This window comes from Sorex araneus, chromosome 4, assembly GCF_027595985.1.
Source record: "Sorex araneus isolate mSorAra2 chromosome 4, mSorAra2.pri, whole genome shotgun sequence".
In the NCBI taxonomy this organism is placed as follows: Eukaryota; Metazoa; Chordata; class Mammalia; order Eulipotyphla; family Soricidae; genus Sorex; species Sorex araneus.
Window position 1 is genome coordinate 52,814,080 of NC_073305.1, and position 17,869 is coordinate 52,831,948.

The 17,869-nt window shown below is 44.7% G+C and overlaps 1 protein-coding gene across 3 annotated transcripts in view; it reads right to left on the reverse strand.

Moving 5' to 3' along the window:
- Positions 1-17,869, reverse strand: part of ARHGEF3 (Rho guanine nucleotide exchange factor 3) — a 347,358-nt gene that overhangs the window by 60,132 nt on the left and 269,357 nt on the right. Inside the window, exon 1 of one of the 3 annotated variants that reach the window (XM_004615154.2) lies at positions 8,177-8,418. The exons of the other annotated variants lie outside the window; for them this stretch is intronic. Within the exon in view, the coding sequence (XP_004615211.1) occupies positions 8,177-8,272 (96 nt within the window). The 5' untranslated portion in view covers positions 8,273-8,418. Of the gene's footprint in view, positions 1-8,176; positions 8,419-17,869 lie in introns of those variants that run through there. 3 annotated transcript variants of the gene reach the window in all.

Genomic DNA, 17,869 nt, shown 5'->3' on the forward strand with positions numbered 1-17,869 from the left:
ACTGGGTAGGAGGAGTCACCATTTCAGCCCTGACCCTTCACTGCTCTGAATCTCTTCCCTCACTGGACAAAGAGGATTTGCGTGGCTCAGCTCCCTTAGTGGGTGTCAGGTTTAAGGAGGAAGCAACGGATAGGGCACTTGTGTAGCATGCAGCTGACCTGGGCTCGATCCCTGGCACCCCATATGACCCCCCAAACCCCACTAGAAGTATCTCTGAGGGCAGAGACAGGAGTAGGCCCTGAGCACTGCTAGATGTGGCCCCCAAACAAACAAAAATCAAAGGAGGAAAGCAGGTGAAATAACTGCAATTTGGATAGTGGTAACATTGTTGGGTTTTTTAGTAAGCAAAGGGAGGATGGAAGGATAATGATGAACATCCCTTCCCCCACTTCTCTAAGCCCAAGTGCATATGTCTACACTTAGATTGCTTACATCATGCATCTGCTTATGCTCAATTTTTCCCTCTTTGGTTTTTCCAGGAAGACTAAGGTATTTCTGATTGCTAGTGTGTGTTAGATCAAATGCTGCACATGCCCGAGGTCAGTGTATGTGGGAGCCAATCTCTCACTGTAGATCAGGACAGATGCAGGTTTTTCAATGGTTATAAACAAGTTGGAAAAAATGCTAGACTGGAGTCAGACTATCAGACTTTAAGCTTCAGTTCTGACATTCCCAGCAGGGTGATTCTGGGAAAATCATTGAGCCTCTTCAACTTGAGGAAAATTATACTCTGGTGATGTAAAGAATATAAGGTGTTTTTCTATACCTATAACATGCACCAACATAAAACTTGGGCCATTATTGTGAATTATATCATTATGAACAACTTTAGATGCCTAGTTCCCTGACCTGGCCCCATAGAACTGAAATACTGGGCCCAAAGATCTAAACCGTTTTTCCTATTCACATATGCACTGGAGTCACTTTATTCCTTACTGAAATGTGTTATTTACCTGCAACATCAGCAGCATTCAGTTTTATTCTCTCTTGAAATATTTTCAAAGTCATTTAGTTATGAAATAGTAACTTGTTATTTGCCTCTTTAAAAATATAAAAAAAAATTGGGGGCCACAACACCTGTGCTCAGGGGCTTACTCCTGACTCTGTACTCACTCCTGGCAGGGTTTGGGGGGGACCACAGGTGGTCTTGGAGATTGAATCTAGTCGATTGTGTGCCAAACAAGCACCTTCCCCAATGTACTGTCTCTCTGACCCCTCATTTTTGTAAGTTCTATTAGAATGAACATTTGAAGCCTGAAGATGGCTGAGTGGCTTAAAGCATGTGACTGGCAATACAAAGCCATGAGTTCAATGCCTCAGGCACACACCAAGCACACAGCCTCCAGGACTGCTATACAAGCTGAAGCAATCCTGACAGCCCTGCTCTGACAATCCCTTGCAAAGGAAAAATACTGGAGCCGCCCAAAGAACATTTCAAGTAACTTACGCATAACCAGGCTATTGCTGTTGCTTACCTGTCAGTAGACATCTTAGCGTATTCTTTTACATTTATGTAAGTTTATATCAAAAATTAATACTTGATCTGTATCTCTATTTCAAAAATCATTTTCAATAGATCAGTCTACTTGTCTTGTCTAAGGAAACATATTAAACATGGAAGAAGCCTTATATGTAGACTGTATCTTGGGCTGTTCCTAACTTAAGTTTTCCAGGTACACTGATTTGGCTATGAGTCCAATTTATGAAAATTAGAGGAACCAGGAATATATATCCAGGAGAAGGCAAGCTCCTGGGGGGAGTATGTGTGTGGAAAGTGAGGAGAAAGGTTGGTGGGATGGAAGAGAAGGGGGCTGGGGAGGTTTTCAAATATCAGGAGCTAACTATTGAACTCTTTAAAAAAATATTTTGCTGGTGATGGGACCAAATTGAGGGCCTCATACTTGAAGGCAAGCACTCTACCGCTGAGCTATATATACCTCCTGCCCTAGAGGCTAGCTATTGAAAAAGCACTATTGTATAATACACAGTTCTAGAAGGCAACATTAAATTAAGAAAGGATTTGTCTGTTGATCCTTATTGAACAAAGATGGAATCTAAAGCCTTAGAAGGTAATGAACTCTTCGTCCCTGGAGGTGCTTAAGCCAAGAGTGAAAATCTCCAGCAGTGGATAGAACGGGGCACTTAACAGGCCTTTCTAAGGTTCTATAACACAGTGGCCCCGGATCATTTCCATGAAGTTAGTTTCATTTGTTTCAAAAATCCTGGGGGTTGGGGCTGAGGGGGTGATGGGACACCTACTTCCTCATCTTTGGGGCTAAAAAAGGAAGAAAGGAATAAGAAAAATATCCCGAAGCAGGAAAGTTAGTAGAGGGGTAAGTTGTCTTTTGTGAGGCTGACCTGGGCAAGACTCCTGGCACCATATTTACAGTTTCCTGAGCTAAGGAGCCCCCTGAAAAACACCAAGAATGGCCCTTGGTTGGGGTATAACCCCACCCCCACCCTGCCACACACACAATAAAAAACATCCAATGAATTTATCTTGAAGGGTCTGGTTCAGTTCAAATTAACTGAAGATTACAATTATTAAGCCTGCCTTCTTACAAAGGGTCATAATAGCCCAAATACAATAGGTCTGTGTTTGCTTCAGTAGATTTTCTTCACTGAGTTGTGACATAGTCACTTCTAAGTTAATAGCTAGTGTCACTTCACAAAAATTGGAAGACATTAGAAGCACTGCCTTTTACTCCAGACAATCTATGAGCCAATAACAACAAAAATAACTGGCAAATGGATTCACAGCAATTTCCTCATTTTGAGGGACCTGTACTTATTATCATTGCTGACAAATTATGAAACACAACTGCATGCATAATGAAGTAGCCATAATGTAAATGAAGGAGTCCTTCTAGATACTCACATGCCATTAATAACAATTACATGTACCCAGGCTTTGAAAAATTAGGATATGATCAGTAATTTATTTTCATTCAGTTGTTATAAAAACAGTGGCATCAGTCCAGGATTTCATAGGCAATCACGGAGCATCTTGAGAAAACGGCACAATTTGCAAGTACCCAGATGGCAGTCAGGGGCTTCCAGTTATTGACTTACGTGGTTACCATAGATAAGCAAAATGACTAATTGCAGAACTAACCAATTCACCTCCAAAGAGCTGAGTATGCGGAATTCTGCCGAAGACTGGTTCCCTGGAACTCTTGAACACAGAACGGAAGTTACCAAAACCCTCTCAAAATGGAAGGTTTACAAACCCCACTCCTGTGGTTTGCAGTCATTCTATGTAGTAGTCTGGGAGAGTATTGTCTAATGGTGGGATCTCCCACCCAGATACATGGGGGGGGGGAATGGGCTTTTGGCCATGAAGCAATTTGCTCCAGCAACTGGGTTCATCCTGCATGTGTTATGTGGTAGGAAGCCCAGTGATTTAGTCATTTAGAGGCATCGTGTTGTGGTTGGGAAAGTACAGACTTCAGGGTCAGATTGGGGAGTCATGGCTCCACCACTGAGTAGTTCAACTCTTCTGAAAGGCTACTTTCATTTTCTTTTACAAAAAGGGGCAAAAATCTCAACCTTGTAGAGCTGTTGTGAGGTTGATGAAAGGACTTGCAGTAAGGCTCCAAAAACACTGCTATGCATAGAACAGTATATTAGGAAATTACAATCTTGATAATTTTTCCTAAAACTAGTTTAGTTTGAGATGTAGAAACCATGATGATATTCACTTAATATGTACCTAAGCACTGTAAATGAATCATCTCATTAACCCATCACTGAAGTCTTACAAAATAAAATTTTTATTCCCATTTCACCACTAAAGAAACCAAAAATTAGAAGAGAGAGCAGATGGCACATCACTGGGACCCAGCAGTCATAGTCCAGAGCTGATGCCCTGAACTGACTCAAATGTACATGTATAAAGTCAACATATTTATTTTTCTCTACAGACCTATTCCTAATTCATGGACACCCCAAAGCCCAAGACCACCTCCTACCACCACAAATACTTTCTCCTCTGACTATGTCTTGGAATCAGGACCAAAAGACTAAAACCAGATACTATCAGCATGTGCTGAGCTTTACCTGGTAACTCTATGTGGCTCCCCACCCAGCATGATCCAAAGTCACATGATTCACTGGAGTCTAGTCATCCCAAAGTTTGAAATTGCAATAACTCATCAGAACAATTTCCATGCAGCTGGTTAAATAAACTGGCAGTTCAACAGTATGTGAAGCAGATTCCAAGAAATATATGAATGGCTGGAAACTGGTTGACCCCTTTAGCTCTCCAGTTGGCAGGCCAGGAATATAGCCCCAGGTGCATACAATTTTCAAATACCTCTGTAGACTGAGTGTGCATAAATCCTGACGGGCAGAGCATTCACTTTACCCTGCAGAGCTGAGGCTTGAAAGATACCTCCTCAGTTACAAACACACTCAAGAGTATGTATTTGAAAGAAAATATTTTCATGCATTTTGTATTGGTAAATGTAAAATTTAGTCCTCTCCCCTGCCTTTTCCTTCACAGAGGTAAACGCCCTCAGTTGCCACAAACCATGCCAGTGTGAAAAGCTGGACTTAGTCCATCAGGAAACCTGGCATCGAAGCTTGGCTCAGCTACTGATTTTCTTCAAGGCTTTCTTCAAGACACCGCCCATCAGTGTCTTTATTCATGAAGTGGGGGAGAATAATGTGTGCTTTATATGCGTGCTGTTTACCTTACAGTAAGATTGGGGCTTAAGAAACTAGATACAGCACTTGGAAAAGAACTGGAACTCGGTCATTTCTGGGTAGGTGTCATCCCAAGAGTCCTGACTGAGTCAAAATCAGAGCATACACTTTTAAGAGGCAAAGGCAATAAATAGAATTACAATTAAATCTCGTCTGATACTAATCAACATCTAAGACTGAGTAGGCTGTCAACTTGTCAGCTACAGTCTTAGAAAGAAGAAAACAGAAACATCTTTGTATTTTCATGAAAAATGAAAGGGACTCCATACCTTTAAAACTATCTCAACAGGCTCCGGCATTCTTAGCTGACATATTCGTTCATTTTGTCTTTTCTTCAAAAGCAAACCTCACCATGGGGAAATAGTAACTTTTAATTTCTATCTATTATTTTGTCTTCTTGTTTGTGGCCTTCCCTGTAGTTCTGGAGGACACCAGAGCAATCAATATCTGGTGGCTCCAGGGAAGTTTATGCAATGCCAGAGATCAAACCTGGAGCATGCAAATACCAGGCATGCACTTTAGCTCATTAAGGTATCTCTCTGGCAACCAAATCTAATTCTTTAATAGTGGTGACAGCTTTTCTTTCAGTGACTTGATTGGGTGCTTGGAGGACCTTACATGTCTAGGGGAACCATATATCCTGTAATGGAAAGTACGCACCCAATAAGAAAATAAAAATAAATGAAACAAAATAAATGAAACAAAGCTGCCACCAATAATCAAATCAGAAGAAATAAGCTTAACAATGCTCACACGATCTCATGTTTCTCTGAGAAAGTCAACTAAGTGGACTAAGCTTCTAGATTTTGAGGTTAATGATTCAAGCCGGAAGGCTCTCACAGGTTATTGGTGTTCAAATTAAATATCTGAAATGTAAGTCCTGCACTTCAGTTATAAGGAATACCAGTTTAAGCAGCAGTATTATATTGATATAATTAAGACAGAATATTTTCAATATTTAAAACTGAAAAAAAACACATTTTAAAGTCATAGCTTTTTTTCCCCTTCCACTGGATGCTATAATTAAGTAAAAAAAATTAAAATAAGCTGAAATCTCAAGTAGAAATTTTGCAATTGTTCATTTCAAATAGAATTTCTATTGGTGCACATTTTTTTCAGTGCATATCAATGAACACCCCTTCCCCACAAGTCTTTCCTCTGTGGATATTCCCAGAACGCTTGCTGTATTGGCACCAATGTGCTAGTGCTATAAGGCCTTCTCCTGTATGACATTCTGCCCACTGTCCTACTTGGAGTAAAAGCTATGGACAGGGCCCTAAGGTCTTTAAGGGCACAGGTGCTCTGTTGCAGCTGCCTTTGAAGGTCATAAAGAACTTAAGGTAAGCTAGTCATTTTTTATTATAACCTCATTTTTTTCATCCAGGAAGATAAAGCTAAAAACTTACTTTCATAGGAATTAACAGCTAATGCCTAGTTTCTAAGCAAGTAGAAAGGCCAACTAATATATGCTACTTAAGTACTTAGAAATACAGACGACACCTACTGGTAGAATATATATCTAGTGAACTGCTTTTGAAGAAGCGAGGGCCCAGAAGCCTTAGCAATCTTCTGTGCTGATAGGAAAACCAGAACCCATTAAAGTCATGCACGGTTCTTTTTCTGACATTGCCTATCATAATCAGGAAGTGATATTAGCTCAATGAAACTAAGAGATGTAGTGGATTAGAGGCTTCTGCCTCGAGGTACATGAAGAGATACCTCTGATTTAAACTTCCCCCTCCCCCCACACTAAACTTCAGTGGTAATACCTGAAAAATATTAGCCAACTAATTCCAAGATTGTTTGCCTCTCATCTTTACTCGCACACCAGGATTACTCCATATAAAGGACGATAACATTTTAGAATTGAAGTCCAGGTGCCAATAAAGAAATTAACATTTGACATTTGATAACATATTTCAACCTCATCACATTTGTGATATTCAGATACACCTGTATTCTAAGATTAAGCAGCTGAAATAAGCCAACCTACTCAAAAATCAAACAGCAACAAAACAAACAAGAAAAACCACACAGGACTAAGTGACAGCAAGAAGGGACTAAAGTTCAGAGCTATCCTCACTAATCTTCCCTTCAATTCACTTCACGTTATTAAATTCAGTTATATTTTGCTTTCTTTCAAAGGGGTGTGAAAGGGCACTGCTGCTACATTTTTTTAAACTATAAATTCCCCACTGAAAGTCATTAGACCCATTCCAAGCCTGAGCAACCTGAGTTCTATGCAAATACGGTCCTGTCAAAACTCCAACAAGTGTCCAAACATCACAGTTCCACAGCTGCTGTGAACAATAACTCTTTGTGGAAATAATGCCATTGAGCTGGGGGTGCGGGGTGAGAGCTGTGCTCTTACAGAAAGCTGATTACAACCAGAGACTCATCAGCTTGGAAAAACTCTTGTTAGGGGGAATGAACCTTTGATGAAGACCTCCCGAAGATGCAGAACTCAGCGAGCCAAGGGCACACAGCTAAGTTGACCCAAAGAGACGGGTGGTTGGAAACCCCAAGAATGCTCCAACAAGGCCGGATGCACACCTGCAGACAGACTGTCCCTGGAGTGGTTAGGGGGAGCCGGGGTCTCCCAGCGGTAGGAGTGGGTGAGCGGTGAGTGAGTGGGTGAACGGCAATGATGAGCTGGGTTCTGCGGGTTCCATTACAGCGACACTGCGCTCTAACCAAAGCCATGGTATCCCCCAGACCCTCAGAGACCCCGAAGGTCCCTTTCTCCTCCAGCTAAACCCAGCCTTTCAAATCAGCGAACGCTTTGCCAGAGATATAACACGCTGCAGGAAAAGACAGACTAAACATAAGCCAGGAGGACTCCCGCTCTTAAAGCCAAGCAAAGTTCCCAGAAAGAGAAATGTTTCCGACGTTCCAACATCCCCCCCGCCACCCGCCAACCCCCTCCTCTCCAGGAGTTTAATTCATTTTCAGGATCCGTGCGGAAGACGCTCAAATTACTCATTTTGCCCTGCCCCCCCCCCCCCCCGCTGGATGACGCCCACCGACCAGGCAAAGGCGACAAGACCAGAGGTGCTCGCCGTGTCCCGCCGTGGCTGCCAAACAGGTGCAAGGTGACAGGTGAGGGAGGGATCCCGGGGGGGGGGTCCCCGCGAACCTTCCTCTTCTCCCCGAAGACGGGCTAGAGGAAGCCCCACGCTTGCACGGGAGCTCTTTCCTGACACCTGGACCTGCTGCTCTGGTCCAAGAAAAGTCTCTGAGGATGCTGGGGCGGCGGCTGCGAGCCACGACGGACGCAGCTGGAGGCAGGGGCAAGGACGCGCGGCGGCTCGGTGCGGGGAGGACGCGGGAGGGGCGCGGGGCCGGGTGTACAGACGGAGCACGGGGACGGGGAGAGACGGAGACAGGGATGGGAGGAGGGACCGTGGCCCAGTGGGGGAGTCCAGACGATAAGGGGCGCCGGGAGCCCGGTGCGGGCGGGAGGCCCTACCTCGGCGTCCTTGGCCGGACTGCTGCTCCGGGGCACCTCCAGGCTGCAGTTCGCTCTCTTGACCGTGAGGTAGAAGGGGTAATCCTTGGCCACCATGGCGGCTGCCGGGCCTGCCCTTGGGGATGTCACCGCTGAGTCGAGGCGATGGCAAAATTCCCAAGAAAAACGGGGCCCCCGCTCCACGGTGCCGGGCGGCGACGCGGAGACTGACAGCGTGAGCTTCTGGTTTGACTAGAGCCGGCTCGGGCGCTTGGGTTGAAAGGGAGGCGGAGCCGAGGCCGGGCCCGCCCACCTGGGGCGTGTGGGCGTGTCAGGGGCGTTTCGGGGGCGTGTCGGGGCGACAGGGGCGTGTCGGGGCGGGGCCAGGACGGGGGCTCCGCTCCACCCGGTCCGGAACGCCCGGGTACCGCGACGCCTACATCCTCCAGGGCGGCGAGGGGCTGGCTGGCTTGGATCCTTGAGCAGCACGGACTTGCGGCAGGTTCCTGACCTCCCGACCTAGGCTCGGGGTCCGCGATTGCGAGGCCGCCTGGCACACGAACGTCTCCGTTTGGACTCCCTGGCACTCCCAGGGAGGTGGAAGGGAAGGGGTGGCGGAAAGAGGCATCGGGCAAACAACAGCGCTGGCAAAGAGGGCAAAATGCAGGAGGGCAGAGAGCAAGTATGGTTGGGCCTGGGAGGGCCTTATTCCCAGCTCAGTCACCTCCCCCCCACCTCTTTTTAATGACCATGCCTGCAAATAATTCACAAACAGGGGCCAGAGATAGTTAAGGCACATTGATGTGCCCTGAACACTGAACCGCTGACAATATTTGGTCGAGAATAGCCTGGAGGCGCCCCAAGCCTGAGCACTACTTGGGAGAGACCCCTCCCACAATACAATTTTTTTTTTAATCGATAAGTAGTAAAACGTTAAAGGTATACAGTTGGTTAAGGGAACAAATGTAAACACCTGGGTAACAATTCCATCAGGACTCAAAACATGCCTACTATTTTAGAAGGCTTCCTCCAGTCCTTTCCATATACCCACTTTAGTACAGGAAAAGGGTGTTAAGAGGCTGCCTGCCACTCATAAAGGGCCCGGGTTTGTGAAGTTGAGGTAATGCAGTGCTGACTTGGCTCTACATTTTGGAGAAACATTAAAATGTGAAATACCCAGTAGGCAGTTAGCAGATCCTGTGCCACTGCCAATCCAGTTGGGACAGTCAAAACCCAAATGAAACTAGACTGCCAGGCAATAAGAATGTGCTGTACTATGGAGCACCACAAGCAGCACTCAAAAGGAAGATGGATTTGGGGCATGGAAAAGATCTCTTTCTGTGAAAATTACAGGTGCCAAGAAGTGCCCCAGAGGTTGGCATGCAAGAACCTGGTTCTTGATCAATTCCTTACACCACATGGTCCCCTCTGATGAATATCAACAGTTGCAGCTCTGGAGGCACCCAGCACCTTTGGAGTGGCCCACAGATCCCCAGGACCTCAAGGCAGAAGCAGCATTGCATCATTGGGCCATTGCAATGAACTGCCACCTGGTTGGCTGAGAATCACCAGTGCATCCCCTCCACCTCCACCTACCTACTGCCAGACCTCCTGAGCCTTGGTTGAGATGAGAAAAAGACACCACATACAAAAAACAAAATGATAGAATGATTATGGCATAATGTCATTTGGTTCAAAATAAATGCCATTGATTTCCTAGAGAGTCAAATGGAATTGTGAACCATCTTAAAGGATGGATAGCAATCTTAGGGGTTCCCGTAGAACTGAAAGGGATGCCAGTGGGTCAGTGGAATGAAAGTATTAAAGATCATTGACCTGCCTTTGGGCCGTGCTGTGGATCGAGCAGGATGGAAGAATCCAAAAGCGCGCCCTTGGACTCCAAGCAGCCCACTGAACTAATTCCGGCATGGGATCGGAGACCCCACAGCGGGCTGCGAGAGTGGAAACCGGGGATTCCCCAATTCTTTTAACCTCTCTCTCTCAACCCCTTCCTCAGGAGCACAGCGCAGGGTCCACGGCTTTCTGACTGCAAAATGGAGACGCCGAACCTCTCTCCAGGTTTCTCCATCTTATGAGCACCATAAAAGGGTAAAAGTTTGTAGTGATGTTATTTCTGGTTGTACTTTCCCTGGACTTTATACAGAAACCCAAAACCGCGAGGCCGCTGTCATCTTATGTCATCTTAGTATCAGCAATATGTAATGGTTCCTTCTTAATGGGTCGGACTTTTGTGGGAGATCCTAACAAGAATAGTAAGTCTTTTGCTGAAATATTGAAGGCAATCAAAGTGGTAGCCATCTCTCTAGACTGAACTAAGCTATATCCCCACGCCGGCTGAGAAGAAATATCCTTCTTTCTCGGGAAGAAACGCGGCGTGGTGTCAAACATAGTGTGATGTCCATTAAGCAAACAGACCTGGTGGCGTGGGAATGGGATATAAGGGGGAAAATTATGTAGATGGAACAGCGGGACGCTGGTGGAATCTCGAGCCGGAGCCGATACCAGCGCAAGACCTTTGGTTCCAGAAACTGCTTGCAGACACTCTACTAGACTATCAACTAAGCCAGAGCCCCACGCCGGCTGATGACGGGAAATAACCATCCTCTTTGGTTTTTTCCCTTTGTCAGACAGCGTGGCGATTACTAAACAGGCGTGAACTCGGTGGCGCGGGGCAAGGGGGAAAAAGAAAAGTTATGTAACAAACAGCGGGACTTAATATCTCTATATTCTTAGCAATGGAGAACTATCAAATGCTTCCTTGGCAATAGGACTGTCTTTTTCTTTTGGGGGGGGAAACCCCAGCAACGGTAGTGAGTTGTGTGTTGAAACATGGAATGTAATCGAGATAAAGCGTAAACGAAGTGAAACTTATCACGTGCAAGGGTGGGGACTGGGGAGGTGGGAGGGGGCGGCAGATATACTGGGGGGGTTAGTGATGGAAGATGGGCACTGGTGAAGGGAAGGGTGTCTGAGTATTGTATAACTAACATAATCCTGAGAACTATGTAACCCTCCACTTGGTGATTCAATAAAAAAAAAAAATAAAGATCATTGACGTGGGACCATTGAGAGAATACAGTGGCATTTGCCTTGCACATGGCCAATCAGGTTAAACCCTTGATACCGCATATAGTGCTCCAAGCACCTCCAGGATTAATCCCTGAGTACTGCCAGGTGTGCTGTTAGAGCACAGAGCCAGTAGGATGCACTGAGCACTCTAGTTCAGCCCCTCCTCCACAAAAAACATGTCATGAATAACAGAGATTTTAGGTAAATAGTGAATGCAGGGCCAAGGATATGGTTCAGTGGTAAAATACATATCTTGCAGGCCTGAAACCTTGGGTTTTGATCTAACCAAAACAAACCAAGCAGGGCATGTATAAACTTAGAGCTAAAGCACTTAAATTTTTACAGGAAAAATAAACTCACATGTTACTTAGGAAATGAGAAATTATTGAGAAAATATTAAAATATAAAATGACCCTGGGGCCAGAGTGGTAGTACAGTGGGTAGGGTGTTTGCTTTGCATGCAACTGACCTGAGTTTGATCCCCGGCATCCCATAGGTCCCCTGAGCACTGCCAGGGTTAATTCCATAGTGCAGAGGTGGGAGTAACCCCTGAGCATCACAGGATGTGACCCCAAAAGCCAGAAATTCACAGCGAGTGGTCATCTGGGGGACCACTCCAGTCTTTTGTTTGATGGGTAGGAGAGGGTGGAAACGAAAAGACCTGGGTGCTGTTTCAGTGCTCTCTGTCTCCAGCTAAGGCAAGATGCCAGCAGCCCCCACTTTCAAGGCAGGAAAACTGTTCTTCTGTCCCATGTACTAAACCCACACCCTGGCACTAAATTCACCCTCCATCTTGCCCAGTTAGTACAGACAAACTGCCTGCAGATGTAGGGAGTGTCTGGCCCATTTTTACCAGCTTCCCTGTTGCCTTGATGGACTGGATTCCAACTGAGATTGAAGAGACCACCTGAATGCCCGCCCACAGATATACATACCAAAGCAATGAGAAGGAAGTGATGTGAGAAAAGGTTTGGTATGGGGAAAAGAGGTTTAGAATCAGTGGCTTTTCCTATTTATGTTTTCCTGAGGACCACTCTGCCCTTTCGGCCTGAGCTCTGCTGACAGGCTCCTTACACAGATGCTCACCATCTAAGTCTGGCCAAGCTTGGGGAGACTAGAGAACACATTCTCTAAGGATACCCAACCAGTCAGTTCCTGATAAACACAGCAGTTAGTGGCTGGTGTGTGTGTGTGTGTGTGTGTGTGTGTGTGTGTGTGTGTGTGGAGGGAGAGGGGTTGTGAGACAGGACTCTCTCAAGATTCCTCTAGCTATCAAGAACCTGGGCTCTATACTTGGAACTGATCCTCATTCCTCCCTCTTCCTACTTCTCTGGCTCTCTAAACCCAACATCTCAACTAATGATGCTGGCCAGAAACAAGTTATTTGGGATAGATGGGTTGAATGCTCAGGGGAGCTCATTGGACCTTCATCTCTGGTTAGAAAGTATAAGTCCCAGCCTCTGGTAAAGAAGAGAATAATCCTGGGAAAGTCCAACAGCCCTGGTGCTGGGCTTGAGGATGCTCAGAAGGACACTGTGCTATAAATCTAGTACAGTGACAGATTATAGAAAGATAGAAGAAGAGGGCTTCAACCTCAAGTGTAAGATGAGAATGTGGCTGTATCTATTTTCTCTTAAAACATTATCTTGGTCTTCCTCAAAGATTCAAAACTTTAAAAAACCTATTAGAATACCTGGCCCCATGACATGTGCAACACGATTATATATTTTCCATAGTACATACCAGAGAGACAGAGGGAAAAAGGGGAGAAAAAGAAGAAGAAAGGAAGGAGAAGAAGAAGAAGAAGAGGAAGAAGAAGAAGAAGAAGAAGAAGAAGAAGAAGAAGAAGAAGAAGAAGAAGAAGAAGAAGAAGAAGAAGAAGAAGAAGAAGAAGAAGAAGAAGGAGAAGGAGAAGGAGAAGGAGAAGGAGAAGGAGAAGGAAGAAGAAGAAGAAGAAGAAGAAGAAGAAGAAGAAGAAGAAGAAGAAGAAGAAGAAGAAGAAGAAGAAGAAGAAGAAGAAGAAGAAGAAGAAGAAGAAGAAGAAGAAGAAGAAGAAGAAAGAGAGAGAGAGAGAAGGAGGGGGAATGAGAGAAAGAAAAAAATAAGAGAGAGAATGGCCTCTAACAAATGCCACAGGTGAAAAGCAGCATAAGCTCCAAAATGAGTGTGAAGTAAAGAGAAGTACAGAGTTCCCCTGGGTGGTCTGAGGCTTCCAAACTTCTCATGGCATGAATGTCCCACCATTATGAATCAGATTCTAGTGTTTAAAGACATATATTTCTGGGGCTGTAAGACTTGTAAACCGAAGCTAGCAATTTGGGGTATATACAGTCGTGTATGTGGTCCTTGAGACATTAAAAGGATTTTCAAGGATATTTTTGGGTTCGTGCAATTTCCTTCCACCTTGTACCCTGACTTTAGCACTCCCCATTTGGGATGTGTTACTCCAACATTAACAGGTTTGGGGGTTAGGCAATCTGCCTGGGTTTCCCGCCAGGGCTGCCTGTGACCAAAGGCTGTCAGAAAGTAGGCTTCTCTGTTAGAGTCCCAGCACCACGGAGGTGGCTGCCACAGTTGAGAGAAGGGCTCCAACTCCGCAAAGCTGCCCAGCTGCAGGGCCCCAGGAGCCCCCTTGCCCCATCCTGCCTGAAGGTGTGTTTATGGGCTTAGGAACAACTCAACCCCAAACAGTCAGCTCCACTCAAAGTTACAGCACAAAGTGCCTTTCAGAACTCGCCTTAGGCACAGCCCGTTATAATCCTATAAAACGCTTCAGAGCCGGGCAGTGTTCCTCACAAGCCAGAAGCCTGGAGACTAGAATAAAGAAGCTTGTTTTGAATTTCCAGGAACGGTGCCAAGTGCAGGGCCTGTGCTGCCGCCTGGGCCAAGCACAGCTCATTTGTGCAGTTGGTGGAGTGGTGGGCCTCCGCACATAAGCCCACCACAGGTTGTGAGCTCCTTTTAGACGCACAGAGTGAGGCAGGGTTGGGAGACCGCCCATCAACTTCTTAAATCCCACTCCCATGACTATGACAGGCCCAGGGGGTGACAATCTTCTCGGTGAACAGGACAATGCTTGGAGGGAGCATTTCTTAGGGGGGAAGGCTGCTGAGCCACATCCAGCAGTACTCAGGGGCTACTTCTGGCCCAGTGCTCAGGAATATCACTTCTCTGGGGACCAAGTGTCCTGCCAGAGATCAAACCTAGGCCAGCCATATGCATTGCAAAGCAGGCTCCTTTAACACCTGGCCTATCTCTCCAGCTCGAATTCTATTGTTTGTTAAGGGCTTACTCATTCATTCATTTGTTTGGTGATTCATTAAATATGTAAGACTACTTAATACAGTTCAAAGACTCTACAAGCTAGAGTTCATTCCTTCCCGATCAGCCCCTGGACCTATGTGCCAGGTAGGAGAGAGTGATTTTAAAACATTTCAAGTATAACTTCTGTATGCCTTTGAAGAGGAGCTGAAGTAACAGTTGTCCTATGAAGTCTAGCCTTTTAATTCATGTCCCCTCATCCGCTTCCTTAGATTGGCATTCTCTCTTCTACAATTGCTAATCTGATATGGTCACGTAGATGCATGTTGAGCACATGTAAGTAATAATACCTCCGGCCTCCTCTCCCCTCCATTTGGGTTAGGAATATTGTTAGAAGGAACAATATATCCCAGTTAGGAATATTGTTTCCTCTCTTCATGGAAAAGAATGTGTGGGTGGGGGGGATGGTAGAAATTGAAGAAGTTCTGGCAGTGAGTTGAGAGATCAGGACTGTGTTTTGCTGCCAGGCAAGTGAAAAGGGACACAACTGGGCCTGGTAAGATAGCACAAAAAACTGGAGTCCATGGTCCCCAAGCACCTTGCTGGGAGTAGCTCTCAAGCACCACCAGATGTGGCCCCCAATCCAAACCAACAAACACATAGCATATAAGGAAGAGTGGGGAATGTGTACTGGTTCTATGCTAGATTTGTGAAAATATATCTAAATATATGTGTGGATATTCTAAAATTAAAGGATTGCTTTCTTGCATTCTCTTAAAGATTTCATTTTCTGAAATAAGTCTAAAAACTCAGTGCAGTTTTAGAGAATATGGCTCTTTCCCCCAGAATTGAGCTTGATTATTAGCTGTAATGGAAAAATAACCAAGTTTGTTTTGCTTTTAAATATAAATAAGTCTTTCCTTGAGACCCCACAGACAGGGTAAGGCTCTGGTTCAGAAAAGCAGTGATTCGCCGTATTTCCCAGGGGCCTTTGGCAATGTGTAGATTTATTTTTTATTGTATAATGGGAGTTGTGTGTGTGTGTTTGCGGGGGAGGGGCGATTCTCCTGGTTTTTAATGGATTATGGTCAGATTACTGGTATCATCCTATACCGCATCCTACACCCCACACCAAGAAAGAATGAACAGATCCCAAATAACCATGGTGCCACTGTTCAGAAACTGCATAAAGAAACATGTAGAACTGAAAGTGTGGCGTGATAGTCAAGATTCCCTGTTGGTTTTGACCTAAGAGTATATTCACTGTAGACCTTCATCACTGATGGGTGTCAAGTATCAGTTTGCACTTAGGGTGGAACAAAGTAAAAATGCAGGCCTCCCAAGAAGCCCCAGGATATTTCCCTGATGCCCAGACCTGATCCTTAACAGCACAGCATATTTCACAAAACATGAAAAAGATAATAAAATGTGGGAGTCAGTGTGGGACAGAAAATTGTCCTTAACAGTTTCAGATATAAAAATGAATTTCAAAAGACAGTGAAAATTAAAGTTTCAAAGTAGAGTGCTTAAAGAAGAAATTGGGGAAAGAGAAGAGAAATATTTCAAACCCTAGTGTTTGCCAGGTCTCAGGCTTGGTGCTCAAGGGACCTTGAGAAGCCCGGATCAAACCTGGTGCTCCCATATGAAAAGCATGTGCTCCAGTTTTTTGAACTCTCCCTAGCTTCAAGAAAACATATTTCTGTCATTATCACATTATTTTAATGTCTGGGGATATAGAAATGCAAACCTAGTGATGAACTACAAACTCAATTCACTATCATTTTGATACATTTCTGGCAGTACAGCATGTATGACGGAAACCCATCTGAATAGAAGTTTTGCAATAAAAATCCCAAAACATATAGATTTTTTTGTTGGTTTGGTTTGGGACCAAGCCTGGTGGTGCGTAGGGGCCACTCCCAACTTGGTTCTGGAAAGAGGGGGGTTGCTCCTGGCAGTGCTGTAGGAACCATGTGGTCCTAGGGATCCAACCTGGGCCTCCCACATGCAAAGCATCACTCCTGACCTTCAAACCAGCTCCCTAGACCTGACCTCCCATAATTTGAGCTGATCATTATCATAAAACTTATTTTGCTCATAGAGTTTAAGTCAGTCCTTAAAACATGTTTTGTACACACAGTTGTTTTTTTTTAACTTTGTGGCTCTTCTGTATTTAAGAATATTTCATATTTTAAATGAAGAATTTGGGGCCAGAGCAATAGTACAGCAGGTACGGTGCTTACCTTAAATGGGTTTGATTCCTGGCACCCCTGTGGTTCCCTAGTACCACCAAGAGTGATTCCTTAGTGGACAACCAGGAGTAAAGCCCTGAGCACTGTCAGGTATGGCCCAAAACAAAAAGAAACAAACAAAAACAAAAAACAAGCACAAAAAAGAATTTAGTAAACATGTTATCCTCAAAAGTGCTTATTCCCCTTCCATTAAGCTAATCTCCATGTAAGGTGTTTTTTTTTTATATTAACTTAACAATCCATGGAGAAATTTGGGCTAGAAATGTGTACAGTCTAGCTTTGAGTAGTGAAAGTGTTTCCTCCACACGGAGTATAACTTCAGCAAAGTACTGTATTTCATCAAACCTCAGATGCCATAAATTATACTATGTGTTATCGCTCTATGCACTCCAATGAAAGAAATAATGTTGCCAATTAAATCATGATACTTAATAAATTGGAAGATACATCTTCATTTTAGAGAGATGAAATGTATGTGTGTGGAGAAGGTATATGCTGCAATGAGTTATTGCGGTACACATATCATCTGGCAGAGATTAGAAAATTTACATATTCCCAGAAACATGACTTCTGGGAATTCAGGAATAATAATTCCAGAAATTGTCTTCAGAGACATCCACTGAGAAACGTGGCAAATCCATTTCCCTGAGGGCGCATTTGGATCACTGACCTACAATTATTAGCAGTGAACTTCAGAAATTGGATTTTTGTTTTTTTTTGGTTACTGTTATTTTTGTTTGGGTGTCACACCCAGAGGTGCTCAGGGGACCATGGATGGGGGGACAAAGACTGAATGCTAGACATCACACATGTGAGTCCAATGAACTACCACTGAGCCACATTACCAGCTCTAAAATTTGAATTTTTGATAGATACCCTCAAAGAACATGATCTGAGGAAAACAGTGTTGTGAATTAAAATTATTAGCCATTGGACAGAGATAGTACAGAAGTTAGGCTGCTTCACTCAGGCCAAGCCTCACCCACAGGTGAATCTCCAGAAAACCCAGGTATGCAGGAGTCTGTGACTGAGAACTCTGGGTTCAACAGGACCGGGAATGAAGATCCTCTGCCCGTATCCCCCTGTCTTCGTCAACACAGCAGTCACGCCC